At 46.7% G+C, this 13,771-nt stretch overlaps 2 protein-coding genes across 2 annotated transcripts in view; one reads left to right on the forward strand and one right to left on the reverse strand.

Annotated features, from left to right (window-relative positions):
- Positions 1-104: 104 nt before the first annotated feature.
- Positions 105-3,568, forward strand: LOC120446654 (RNA polymerase-associated protein CTR9 homolog). Its single transcript, XM_039627725.1, has 6 exons — positions 105-123; positions 365-484; positions 546-2,092; positions 2,153-2,369; positions 2,426-2,883; positions 2,950-3,568. The coding sequence occupies exons 2-6, from the start codon at positions 449-451 to the stop codon at positions 3,512-3,514; spliced, it is 2,823 nt and encodes a 940-aa protein (XP_039483659.1). The 5' UTR covers positions 105-123; positions 365-448; the 3' UTR covers positions 3,515-3,568.
- A 990-nt stretch (positions 3,569-4,558) lies between these two features.
- Positions 4,559-13,771, reverse strand: part of LOC120445396 — a 45,106-nt gene continuing 35,893 nt past the window's right edge. The window contains exons 7-15 of the mRNA XM_039625807.1: positions 12,190-12,262; positions 11,324-11,475; positions 11,052-11,259; positions 10,858-10,988; positions 10,563-10,716; positions 9,595-10,341; positions 8,319-8,618; positions 7,528-7,931; positions 4,559-6,696 (exon numbers count right to left, since the gene is read on the reverse strand). Of these exons, the coding sequence (XP_039481741.1) occupies positions 6,100-6,696; positions 7,528-7,931; positions 8,319-8,618; positions 9,595-10,341; positions 10,563-10,716; positions 10,858-10,988; positions 11,052-11,259; positions 11,324-11,475; positions 12,190-12,262 (2,766 nt within the window). The 3' untranslated portion in view covers positions 4,559-6,099. The remainder of the gene's footprint in view (positions 6,697-7,527; positions 7,932-8,318; positions 8,619-9,594; positions 10,342-10,562; positions 10,717-10,857; positions 10,989-11,051; positions 11,260-11,323; positions 11,476-12,189; positions 12,263-13,771) is intronic.

Raw genomic sequence — 13,771 nt, forward strand, 5'->3', positions numbered from 1 at the left:
TTTTGGGGCACTTTTGGTGACAAGCAAAAAATGAAAAAAATTCGAGTAAAAAGCTTCGATAATCGCGCTGAACAAATCGTAGTCGCAGCGGAATCATGAAATAATTACGCTCGAATTGAAAGCGTAAGTGGATGGCAATCATTGTAATTTACGTCATCGATTGATTTCAATTGTAACCCTGGCATTGACATTGCATAGACTATTAACAAAGCATTGATACCAAAGCAGATATGATATAAGTTATAAATGAATAGAATTTGGTATTTTTTGATTTTATGGAACGATTGATCTTAACCAACACTTTTATGTTAATATGTGACAACTTTACTTATGTTAGCAACCCATTTCTCGGTCTGCCACTTAGGTTGTCATTGAGTAAAGACATAGAGTTTCTTGATTAATTGCAAAGCAAGTGTTACATTCAATCCAAATCAAAAGCTGGTGCAAAATGGAAAAACTGTTGAGTACTTACATTCAGGAAGCGGTGAGTTTTTCACTTCTTAACTTGCCGATAGGAATATGTATATATTGATATTTCACATTAGCTGGACTTCTACTCCATTGGTAAGTGGGCCGATTTTAAAGGGACCCTGGAGAAGGGCATTGCCAAATGCACGACTCCGTATAGCTCCTACGACAACGACCTGGCCAAGGCCTATGCCCTGCTGGCTGCCCACCATACCAACCATGCCTTCAAGAGGATCAAGTGCCGCACGGCCTATCAGGCCATGGCCATAAACAACTTCGATCAGCTGGACAGCCTCGGTCAACGGGAGGATCCCCACCTTCAGGTGACCAAAGGCTACCTCTGGATGCTCTCATCCAGCAGAGCCCAGGATGCCGATGACATGTTCATCCGGGTGCTCCGGAAGCAGCGCAGAAACATTCTGGCTCTCATAGGACGAGCGTGCCTGGCCTATAACCGCCAGGATTATATTGGAGCTCTGGGCTACTTTAAGAGTGTCCTGATGATCCAGCCCCAAGGACCAGTGGATGTGAGGGTGGGCATTGGGCACTGTTTCCGTATGATGGGTGAATTGGAGAAAGCTCGTATGTCGTTTCAAATGGCCTTGGAGTACAATGCTCAATGTCAAAACGCCATGCTTGGCTTGGCCCTAATAAAGCTGAACCAACGCGAGGAGCAGACCTATCAGGAGGGCAAACTACTGCTGGCTGCAGCCTTTGACCTAAACAAGCACAATCCAGATGTGCTCAGTATTCTCGCCAGCCTGTACTATTTGGATGGGAACCATAAGATGGTGTGGTGCCTGGCGGGAAATGCCCTTCGGTCCACCGACAGCAAGCAGATGGAGTCGCTGAACTACTTCCAGATAGCCAAGAGCTACCATGCAACAGGGCAACTCGAATCGGCCAAGAAATACTATGTGCTTTCAGTAAAAGTCGCGCCTGAAGGATATGTCCTGCCCTATGTGGGAATGGCCCAAATGTATCTGAATGAGGGCGAACTCCATAGGGCCAAGGCTTGTTTGGAGGCGTTCCTCAAGTACGAACCCGACGAGCCCGTGGTAATGGGACTTTTGGCCAAAATATATCTTGAGGAAAGATCCCCAGGACAAATCGAAAAGGCCATTGAGATGCTGGTGAAGGTGGTGGCGTCCTATCGCCGGGATTTCAACAGCTGGTTGAGCCTGGCATTTGCATATGAGCAAAAGCGGCTTTGGCCCCAGACCGTCAATGCCTACCAGAAGGCAATATCCATTTACTCGGTTCAGGGACATCACATACCGATTGAGTGGCTCAACAACCTGGCCAACAGCCAACTGATGGCCAAAATGCCAGCGCAGGCACTCGAATCCCTCGACGATGCCCTTTCCAAGTGCAGAACATCGAATGGCGATCACAAGACAACTAATCTGCTCACACTGCACTACAATCGCGGTCTAGTTCTGGAGGAGCTGCATAGATTCGACCTGGCCGAGGAGAACTACAAGGGCATTATCAAGGGCTATCCCACCTACTATGACTGCTATTTGAGATTGGGAGTGATGGCGATGCAGAAGAATGAGCTCGCCCACGCCATTGAGTATTTCAAGGATGTCCTGAATGAGGACAACTTCAGTCTGACAGCCAGGTTGGTCCTTAATTGTAATTTATTTGGTATAAAGTAATGTATGTTTTGGGTCTACTTTAGAACCTATATGGGCGACTGCTTCAACAGGCTAAGCCTCGACAAGTATGCTACCTTCAACTACAACGTGATCCTTGCTAGCCAATCTAAGTTTAAGGACACCTATGTCACCATGGCGATGGGCAATTTCTGTCTCAAAAAGTTGCAGACTTGGATGGCTGGAGGAAATTTCAGAGCGGCCCGCAAACAGCAAGAGAAGGCCCTTCACTTCTTTGGAACGGTAAGATACATATGTGTAAGATAATATTTGCTAATAGTTAATATGGCATCTTGCAGGTCCTCGATTGCAATCCAAGGAACCTGTGGGCAGCCAATGGCATCGGAGCTGTCCTAAGCAGTTGCAAAAACCTATCAGCTGGTGCTGCCATTTTTATGCAGATTATTGAGTCTGGGAATAAGTGTCTTCCCGCCATACTGAACTCGGCTCACATAGCACTCGAACGTGGCCAATACAGGCTGGCCATACAGACCTATGAGCGATGTCTAAAGGACTTTCTTCCCAAAAACTGTGTGGACGTCATGCACTACTTGGCCAAGGCCTTGTATGACGAGGGTAGTACCCGACAGGCCAAGATGTGGCTGCTCAAAGTCCGCCACTTGGTACCCCAGGATCCATTTGTGATCTTTAACTTAGCCCTGACGATTAAGAAGGAGGCTGATCAAGCGTTGGCCCTTCCACGCCCCCAACTGGATGAACTCAAGAGCATCGCGGAGGAGCTTAAGGTGGCATATAAGTAAGCTTATGAACTAATGGTGCTCATTTAATCGTTACTAGAGAAATCCAAATATCCCATTTCTAGTTATTTTTACCATTTAAATCTCAATCACCCCAAAATCTCGGTGCATGCGTCTGCGAAGTGTGCCAACGAATGTCAAAAGTTAATGACCGACTTGGTTGTTAAGCAAGATCAAGTGCGCGAGTCGCTTGCATCGTCAGAAGACCGCATTAGGCTGCAAAACCAGCGATACCAAGCCCACTTGGAGCTACTGCGTCAGCAGGCTCGGCAACGGGAGGAGGAGGACCGAGTCCTGCGCGAGAATCAGAACGCGCAACGAATGGAGGTCCTGGAACGCGCTAGGAAGATCTTTAGCGCACCTTTACTGTCTGAAGTTCCGAAGAAATCAACGGGAAATGGGCGCGGCAGGAAAAATCAACAGAATGAGGGTCAGGAAGCCAATAAAGCATCCAAGGATGGCACCGCAAAAAAGAAGAGCTGCAAAAGAGCTGCGGCCAAGGAACAGGAACTCGACACTCTCAAAAAACCAAAGTCTAGGGAATTCATAGATACGGATGATGATAGCTCAGATGACAGTTGCATAGAGAGAAGGCTCAAGAATATAGTTAAAAATCACAATAGTGCTTAAACCTCTTTGCATCTAGTTTTCGGATATGATATGCTCGGCTTTGTTTCAGTCAGAACTTTCTAAGACTCTGTCTTTAAATAAAGCAAATAAAAATCACCTATTTACGCCATTTATTACATAAACGCCGTTAATGAATTTACAATTTCGTAACATTTGACCGAGCGAGTAGTTTTCCTGTGGCAAACAGCAAATATTCATTCAATTTGCTGCTACACGAAATGCGACAGTTTCTCCCTGGGGAGCTGAGTGGAAATGTGCTCCACCACCAGGGAGCAGCACACACATGTTCATTTGAATGTCAACTCTTGTCGAAGGAGCCCCGCAGGACATTGGTGTCCTGCTCGCATTACGCATCTACTTGACTGCCACTTTGTAACTGTCAGGGAATCTAACGAACCGAACACCAAACCAAACCAAACCAAACCAAACCAAACCAAACCAAACCGAGCTCGAACTCGCCTTGAGTTCAACCGAAAGTTAAATATTCGTTGGGCAAACGCGAAAAATGATTCGTGAATGGGGCGGCGGCTCATTAATATCAATTTATGAGCTGAGACACGAAATTAGTCTGTGACAAGTTTCGCCGCAGGATGTGGACAAATAAACAAGCACCCATCACCCTTCGTCCTGCCAGCCATCCATCCATCTACCCATCCACCCATCCATCCTTCCATCCATCCATCCATCCTGCACCACTCCACAGCCACTCACACATGTGGTTGCTTTGTTTGAGGACGCCTTTTTGGGTGATTGGGTGGTTGAGTGGTTTTGGGGCTGCGTCTGGGGTAGCGTTAATTAATTCCAGAAGTGTATTGCGTGTCCTGCCAAAAGGACAAATATGCGCACACTACTCATGTCCTGTGGTGAAATGGGCTTGTTACGGGTGTCTGTACCCCCGCCCTTCCGCAAATTATGAAAAATATTTCCAAATAAATCAGGGGCAACGAGCAGTCCGAGCGCCCATGGAGTCCACTTTTTTATTCAGTTGTCATATGGCTGCAAATATTTATTGTCCCTTTTTTGAAATAAGCACAACAGTTGCAGTTTTAATACACATTTTGTTCTTTATTTTTGTTCACTTATTTTCACTTTTTTTTCGTCATTTGCAATATTAAGTGTTCATTTGCTTTACATTGAAGGGAACTAAATGAAACAGAATGATGCTCGTTCGGAAAATAAATACTTAACTCGCTTACAAAACAAGGGTTAATTAAGAAAATATATATATTGCCTAACTTTATATGTGTTTGTGTAGAGTCGAAAGTTCTTAGCTGCTAAATTAAATTTCATTCTTAAGTATTCGTTTGTCCAATTTATAATTCGAGTCACAATTCACAATTCAATTTGATTTTGTCATTGAAGAAGCACTTTCGATGTTGGTTTTTCTTATGGTGGGAGGGGTCTTGATCTTGATCGCGATCGCGATCGTGGAAAGAATCAGTAAATGGGAAAACTTTGAGTTTGACCTTAGAGCGACTACTTTGAATTGGAAAATTGGAAAATTGGAAAAGGGCTTTTCTTTGGGCAGGTGGTTGTTGGCGGAGACACATTGAACTTTTGTTTTTAACTTGTTTAGCGCGCAGTTTAATCATGGATACATACAGATCATTTATATATTCGTACTATATAGATTTGATAAAGTTCTCGACAACAGATGCTTATAAAATTTCATACCACACTTAACAAAATATGATTCGATGCCCATATACAAGTACTACATAATCCATTTCATTTCACACCATATCGTATGGTAGTATCGCATCGATATACCCTTTATTTATATAGTTTGCGCCTATTTCAGATTCCTTGTGGGCTGCTGCTGCGGTTTTGTGCTATATGTATTATGTCGATATAGAGATATGCCATTAAATTCTGTATCTATCATATATATGTATATATGATCAGGGGGATAGTCTTTTCGTAGATTCGCAATGTGACTAACTAAGTTCAATTTAGTTTAGGCTACATTAAGTGGCTAAGTCGTAAACTAGTTTAAGTATTAGCTGACCTGATCCTAATTTAAGTTACATATATACACATCTATAGCTTAACTAGTTGCGATTCCATAAATCTCTTAGCTTGAAGTTTAAACTAGCTTCTCTATAATTTCACAAGCATAGCTCATTGTGTTCACTGAAGTATTCCATTCCACTCGTTAGTTGTTATTATTATTATTATAATGTTAATTGCGCACAAAGACAGAATTGAGTTGTACAGTACACAGTAGTAAATTAAATAAATGCTTCTCCTTGTGGCCTCCACTTGCTCCACTTTAGTCGGGTTCGAAAGCAGTGCTAAATCCATTAAACATAGGCTACATCTATGTATAACTATGATTTCTTAAACCTAATTTCTATCCATCTGCTCCTGCTGCTCCATTTGTGTGGAAGTCTTGTCGAGTTTTCAATGCAGCTTAACTACTATAATACAGATTTTGGGATTCAGTTACCTCTGCTCCTCCGCTCCTCCGCTCCTCTGACTCCTTAGACGATGGTGGTGCGCTCGGCGCCCAAGGTGCTGGTGGTGCACGTACTGCTCCCCCCAATGCACACGATCTGACACTTGATGTCCTCTTTGGCTAACTCTCAGGAGCTCACCGTCTCGTAGTTCCCCCCGCCGCCGCCGTTGCCGACGCCGCCCATCAGCAGTGGCGACTGCACCACCCCGCCGCCCAGGGTGGTGCTGTAGGTGGCCGTCTGGGAGCGCGGCGACGTCAGCAGCGACTGTGCTGCTCCGATGGTGATGTTGCCGCTGGTCACCGAGCTGGTCAGCGCCGCCGAAATGCCGCCCACATGCAGGCTGCCGGGGTGGGGCAGCGTGTTGCACGCCCCACCGCCCACCAGGCCACCCAGTCCGCCCACTCCGCCGCTCTGCAGCGAACCATTGGACTGGCCGGCCAGCAGGGGCATCGTGCAGGTGGTGGTGGATCCGTACGGGGAGGTGGGCGAGGTGCGGGTCTCGTACGCCGGCAGGTGATAGCCGCCGCCGACTCCGGCCGCCGTGACCGTTGCTCCGCCCCCACCGCCCCCGCGGCCCGGGATGCGGGTGTAGATGTTCGGGGGCGTCCTCGTGGACAGCAGGGGCGGCGGGGCGGTGTAAACGGGTCGCTGAACGGCAGGAGCGCGCTGGGGCGTGTTGTACAGGCTGAAGGCAGGATTCGTGGTTAGCGAGAGTTCACCGTACTGCGGAAGAGAAGTTGGCAAGTTAGTTGAACTGTTGAACACTTTCACACACATAATCGGTAACTTATAATTTATAAACTGAAGTGTAATTACTTTTCGAATTCAAAATAGAGGTAACTAATTTGATTTTTGTTCAGGCTCTAACTAGTTGCCCTTTGTGACCCGCAAACTTTGTGGAGGACTTTCGAAACAGCATTTATGACAAGAGCTGACAAAACAATTTCTAATCGAAAAGTTCCCAAACTGACCCACACAAACACCAAGAACTTCTAATGAGCTTGTTAGGAACTCTCAGCCGGACGAAAACTCACAAAAAGCCAAGCTAAACCAAAAGCTAAACATTTTTCAACTTTTGCCGGCGACGACTGGCATTTGCTCATCAAAATATGATGATACCCCCTACCCTCTCTCCCCACAAAACCTTTGGACAGAAAAAGGAAAAACCAAAAAAATAATAAAACAATGATAAATTTGCAAGGAAAACGTTACTGGACGTGAAAACAGGGCAAAAGTTGGACTTGTTGTTGCTGCGGCAAACAACGGAACTAATTTGTCTAATTTTTTACGGTTTTTGGCTAATTGGCGGGAAAATGGAAAATGGAAAACACGGGACAAGCGAGTTTCTAAGCAAAGGGACAATTAAATTACTGCTACAGTTCATTCCACCACTTTTTATTTAACGCATTTAAAGTAGCTTTTAAATCGACAGCCTGAAAGTCGGCAACACTGCGCGTTTCCGCTTCACCAGCGCCGTAAGCCATTCACAATGAGCTCAATATGTGGCAAGTTGGAAATCAGTGAAAATATATGTATGTATGTATGTGTATTCACCTGCTTGCCAAAGGTGGGCGACAGCGAGGGCGGGGGCGGGGAGGCGGTGTTAATCCGCGTCGGCGGGGTGTACAAAATCCGCTGAGATTCCATATTTAATCGGTCGAAGGCCTTCTCCTCCTGATGGAATTCGTCCTCGCTGTTGGCCTCCTGGGGCACCACGTCCGGATTTTTGTCCTCCAGGCTGGAGTGGCTGCCCATGTTGCGGGACAGCGGCTCCGCACTGCCCTTGTCCGCCTCCGTGGTGGTGGCATCCGTGCCCGTGCCATGCCGCCTGCCGCCCCGCTTGCTCCGGAATTTGATGACGATCACCACGCAAATGGCCACCAGAATGAGTGTGGCCACCACGCCGACCAGGGCGCCCAGCAGGGGTGTCAGTTGCACCAGCACCGCCGTCGATGAGGCTGCGCAAAATGTCAAAATGCGAAAATGCGAAAATGCGGGAAAATGTGAAAAGCTGAACACGTATAGACGGCGATGGCACAAAGAGCCCATTTTCAAGAGTGTTGCCCTCGTTGCGAATCGAATTGGGCCAATTAAAATGGCCAAAGTGGTTAATAAAATGTCTTTTGGCAGTTCAAATATTTAGATAAACACATTTCGTGTGGTAATTTGTAGATGCGAAAATATTCGGTGTTGAATGCATTAAACATTTAAGTGTTCAAATTTATTTAATTTGTCAAAGTGATTTTACCAATAAAATGCTGAGATTATTTATGAAATGGGCTCATCTTGTGTGTTCCACAAATTATAGGCTAAAAGTGACACATCTCTGCGGCACTTGAACTCACCTGTCCGCAGCAGTGGAGCCGAGAGAGTGCGTCCTCGCAGACGACATGCAGCCTTGCTGGCTCCCTGGGCATTCACCGCCGTTATCCGGATGACGAACGCGGAGTCGCTGGGCAGACGCTTCACCGTGAACTCCGAGTACTTGTACGAGGCATTGTACAGGACCTGCTTGGTCAGTTCGTCGTAAATCTGGGCGTGAAAGTGCTGTGGAATGCCCCCATCGTAGCCCGGAATGCACTGGATCTGCAGTGAGTTGGCTGTGGCATTAAAGGCCGTGCAGTTCTTCACGGGCTCGGGAAGATCTGGGTGTGAAAAAGAGTTACAACAAGTTTGGTAAATAAACAACTTAAGATATCAAATGGGAAAACCTTTTAGATAATATAATTAATACAACTATACGTCCACTTTACTCAATATTTATTATAAGGTAAGGTAAATTGGCAATCCCCACTTGATCAGCCCAACTGAATGCCTGTTGATGGCTTCCTGGCCCAATTCCAGTTGCCATGTGCAGGACACCCTAGGCTGATGGCCTTTCAAGTTGCTTTCCTGTGGCCACGAACCGAAAACGCAGCTTGTTTTTCGGGCCATGGTCGGCGGAGGGTTTTATAAATAAATGATGTGCCCTGGCAATTTATTGCATTTGATTATCAGATTATCGGTGCGCACACAGATTGCAGTAGTTGCAACACAGTGGCAGGCAGCGGCAACATCAGCGCAGCAAACATGCAGATGGCGTCGGTAAACATGGCTTTTATGGCTGTCACGGAATGGAAAACGGGGAATGGCCGGACGGCAGGAGAGGATGCTGATGTTGTTGCTGTTGCTGTTGAGGTGGGTGTCCTTTGGCTCCCCCAGGATCTGCCCAACTGCCTGCCCCAACCACCCTGCCCATCCGGTCAAATGTAAATAACGCGCTGAGATTCACTCGCCGCTATCCGTACGTACGTGCTGCGTGCCACAATTATCTACTGGCCAGGCCAACAGGCGAATCGAGTCAACATGTTGGCCGTTTGCTCTTGTCCGCCGCCTCCTCGATCTGCAATTAATTCATTTTTTTCGCATACCCTTTATAACAATTTAAATTATATAAATGCTAACTTTTAGTTCACTACCTTTGACTACACTTCTTTTTATACCTTCCTTATAAACTCTTAAGAACAGACCAGAATCCTAACTCCCCAAGCCGTATACCCCCCAGAGAGAGTATCCGTGCTATCTGATTTCCGGACCATGCATTTTCCAGCTCCCGACTTGGACGACTCGACTTGGACTCACCTGCCGGCTGGATGTGATACCAACAGGGCGCACTGTGGCCCATCGGACTGCTGGCCACGCAGGAAATGGCGCCGAAGCTCTCGTAGCTCTCCACGTGGTAGCTGTACACGTTGTTCAGCGGGGGCGCAGCGGTGGTGGTCGGGGGCGTGGCCACGCCGCCCCGATGGTGCTGCTTGTGCAGGGCCACCAGTCGCTTGCGCTCCGCCAGCTGAAGGACGCCGCCGGAGGGGGAATGGCTGTCTCCGGACGAGCCGCCGGATGGCATCTGCTGATGCTGCAGCTGCTGCTGCTGTTGCTGGGGGGACAGCTGCTTCCGCTGCTGCTGCTTGCTGCTCTCCACGTGGTTCTTGTGCACCATGTTGGAGTAGACCATCTGGGTGAAGGGCTGGCCGAGCTCCTCGCCGTACTCCTCGAACTCGCCATAGCCGCCGTCATCGTCCTCATCCTCGAACCGCACCGCCGCCATGCGTCCATGTCTGCCGTGGAGAAGGCGTTGCTGCATTCCGTGCGAGTGCTTCCGCTTGCTACGCTGATAATATCCGTTCAGGTCCGATCCGGAGGCCAGCATCACCGGAGCACCCAGTTGGCCCAGTTGGGGCAGCTCGATGAGGCTCTCCAGCGAGTTGTTGAAGTGCCACTTGTAATTTAGATTATCGACTGGATTCGCATCCACCTCGCAGGTGATGTTGATTGTCTGCTTGAGCGCAGCACGTATAATCGTCGACTCCGACTTGCAAACGGGGGGATCTGGAGAGGAGCAAGTGCACAGGGAAAAAAACAGTAAGTAACAACACAATATCTACTGAAACTATATCTCTTGTGAAAAATTAGTTAGTTCATATTATATCATATAAGGCAGTTCATATATCACATATATCACAAATTCGAAACACTAGGGCCTTTTTTAGTGTGACTGCTAAGTCAGAAAGTAACTTCCTCATAATTCTTTGCTGTGGAAGAGCACTTACATTTGACATCCAAGTAGACCTCGTTGCTGGACACGCTGCCCTGCAGATTGGTGGCCCTGCAGAAGTACTGGCCGTGCGAGGACTTGGAGATGCCCTGGAGGACGAGGGTCTGGTTGGAGATGATGATGCCGCGCGAGGAGTGCAGTTGCTTATCCTGCGAGAGAAGAAAGCAAATATTATTCAATTACTGCTTGTCCTGCGGTGTGTGGCGGCGGTCAGTGAAATGCCATTTAATGATTAAACTCTAAGGCGAGTTCCTGATTAAATAGCAAAGTAAGTAACAAAGTGCACTCACACTGTGGTACCACTCCACACGTGTAATTGCGGGATTCGCCTTCACATCGCACTCCAAGTAGACATCGGTGCCCTTGAGCAGATTATCCGGATCGAGAGGGGCGCCCAGATTCAGGTTGACAATGGGTGCATCTGCATAATAGACTCATTCAGTTACGACTTACCATAAAGCTCCCCACATTGGGGCACACTTACGTGTCACATTGAGCACCCGGGAATCCTTCAGATAGAGTCCAGTGTGTCCATTGCCCAGTGTGGTCATCACCGTGGTGTGACCCTCATGCAGCTGCTGGGAGGTAATCCCCGCATTCAGCGAAATGGAGCAGACCACCTGGCGTTCATTATCCTCGGGAACGGGAATCAGCATCAGTTCCGATATGGTTGTGTTCCCATCGGAGGACGTCTATGGGATTTGGTACATATTTAGCCAAGTTTGCCACTGAATGCCCCATTGAGTGGGCACTTACCGAGGAGGTGGCTCCACGCACAATCTGTCCCGCCTTTGACCAGATTATTTCCGGCGGAGGACGAGCTCCAATTGCCGTGCAGGTAACGTGGGATCGGGTACCAGCAATTACGGCGTGGTTTAGACCTTGCAGAAGCAAACTTAAGGGGGGAACTGCAGGAAAATAAAAAATAATTCCATTTCTAACCATACTCATTGTAAATCAGCTGTATAAGCTAAAAAACCTAGTTAATTCCCATGTTCATTCATGTTATTTAAAAAATCTAAATGACTTAGCTGGATTAATGAAATATTTAAAGTAGTAGCAACTAGTTTCACTAAGCTAAGTTAAAATACTGCGTAGAGTAGTTTCTGATTAACATGGTGAAATTGAGTTATAGGCACACAAGGACATCGCGCACATTTCGCAGCTACAAGGATGCCGCTTAATTTCCTGCCCATCTATAAACCAACCTTTATGGAAATGTTCATTATTTATGACACATTTTATTATGCCCATCACTGGATGTGCCACCCATGGGACCCACAATGCGATTAGCATAGCGCGCCGCACCACCTGAAAACCATCTGGAAACCACCTGAATCCGCCCGCATAACCATAAATGCATGGATGTGGATGTGGATAAATATCCGAGTGGTTGGGTGGTTTGGGTGGTCGGGCGTCCTTGCGGCAGAATGACAAAACTTTAATTACATTAATTTCCATGAAAATGTCACGCCCAGCAGCTAAAACACAATGGCCCCAAAATCCCTGAATGCTGACCTTGAACTGCCTGCTGGGTGGCCGCAAAAATTATACAAAATGTGGACACCACTGGGGCACCACCATGGCATTCTATTAAAAGCCTTTCGAAAAAGGACACTTACGATTCATGTCGAGGATAACCTTCTTGGTCAGCGCTGGAACCACATGGCCATTGCTCGCCTGGCAGGTGTACATCTGAAATGGAGATGAGGAAAGAACAATGAAACCTGATGATTTATGCTCATTGTAATAATTGCTTTTTACTAATAATAGCGCATTCCATTGAAATATCGATCATAAATCATCCCGCTGAACATTTAATTTTAATTGCGGGAAATGTGCTGCAAACACGCACACATATTTTGGCCAAAAAGCAGTCCACAAAGCCTAATCAATTATGCTTTCAGCCGGAGACAGAAAACGAGAGCAGCCACAAAGAGTTCAAAAGGTCGGCGAATGCAAGTATCAATATCATAAATTCCCCAGCTGGTAATGCGATACTTCTTGGGACCAGCCATATATACATACATACATATACATAGCGGACATTTTATTGGCCCAAACGAACAGTGTAACGCTGTCGGGCCATAAAAATATTTGCATAACTTTTGGGTTCGCCGCACCGCAAGTCTCGTTTCGATTGGAAAATTAGGTCATAAATTTCTATTCGGTTACACAAGAATACCGAGCGTTATGTGGAGATACCTATTGCCCTTATTGGGGCTAGTGGGGGGTCGAGAGGAAGTCCTCTGTCAGCCAGTGGCTCATTGATACAGCTAGGTGTTTATTATGGCCCAAATGGTTTTTGATCTCTACATATGTGTGCGATTGGGAGTCGAGAGAAGCCCCTGCAATACCCACAATTCATTGCCACAATCTATTTAAATTGTTTTCGGTACTTAAAGTACTGCAAGGCTTAATCAGCTTTACTAACAGTCGAGATTGTTTAAATATATATTCAATCATATATATATTTATGATCAGGAAATCTCGCATTGGAGTAATCAGCCCTTTTATTTGATTAAGTGAATATTTGATTTTTTTAAAGGGGCAATGACAAATAAAGAATAATTATACTTTAGAATCTGAATTTTTTGAGCCAGCTCTCAGCATACATGACTAACTTTATTTTCAATATTTTGACTTTAAAAATCGCCCAAGAGCGCCGCTCTAGATCATCTGCTTAGTGTAAGCTAATAACTTTTGGTATTACATGAACAAAACTCAAGTGATGCCTCTCATCTGAGGCGAGCCATTCATCTGTGGCACAAAAGACCTGACCGACTTACAATTTGCTGTTTGACGTGGGGAGCTGGCTGGTTGAACGGAAACCAAGATCTGAATGGCAGGATTAGCGCTGTCTAACAATAATGTTCATTACATGGACCAAAGAAAAATCCGGCTTAGAATCCACAGAACAGAGCAGTCTCGAACAGTAGAAGGTGGGCATGGAAGGGGAGCCTCCTCTCCGGGGGGAAGTTGGTGCTGTCCAAGGGGCAGGGGATTCTCCATGGGCAGGAGGGTAAGCCGCACAAGCCACCGAGGGAACAATTCCCAATGCAGGCGGTTGCATTTGATTTCTATTAGCCATTGTACGGCATCGCTTGCCACACGGAGCGCTGTCATTAACGGAGGCCCACGGACCAAGTCGTCCATTGTGGCCAGCCGAAAATAAATGGCCAACTGGGCCTCCAAGGGGTTCCA

Source organism: Drosophila santomea, chromosome 2R (assembly GCF_016746245.2).
Source record: "Drosophila santomea strain STO CAGO 1482 chromosome 2R, Prin_Dsan_1.1, whole genome shotgun sequence".
Taxonomy (NCBI): Eukaryota; Metazoa; Arthropoda; class Insecta; order Diptera; family Drosophilidae; genus Drosophila; species Drosophila santomea.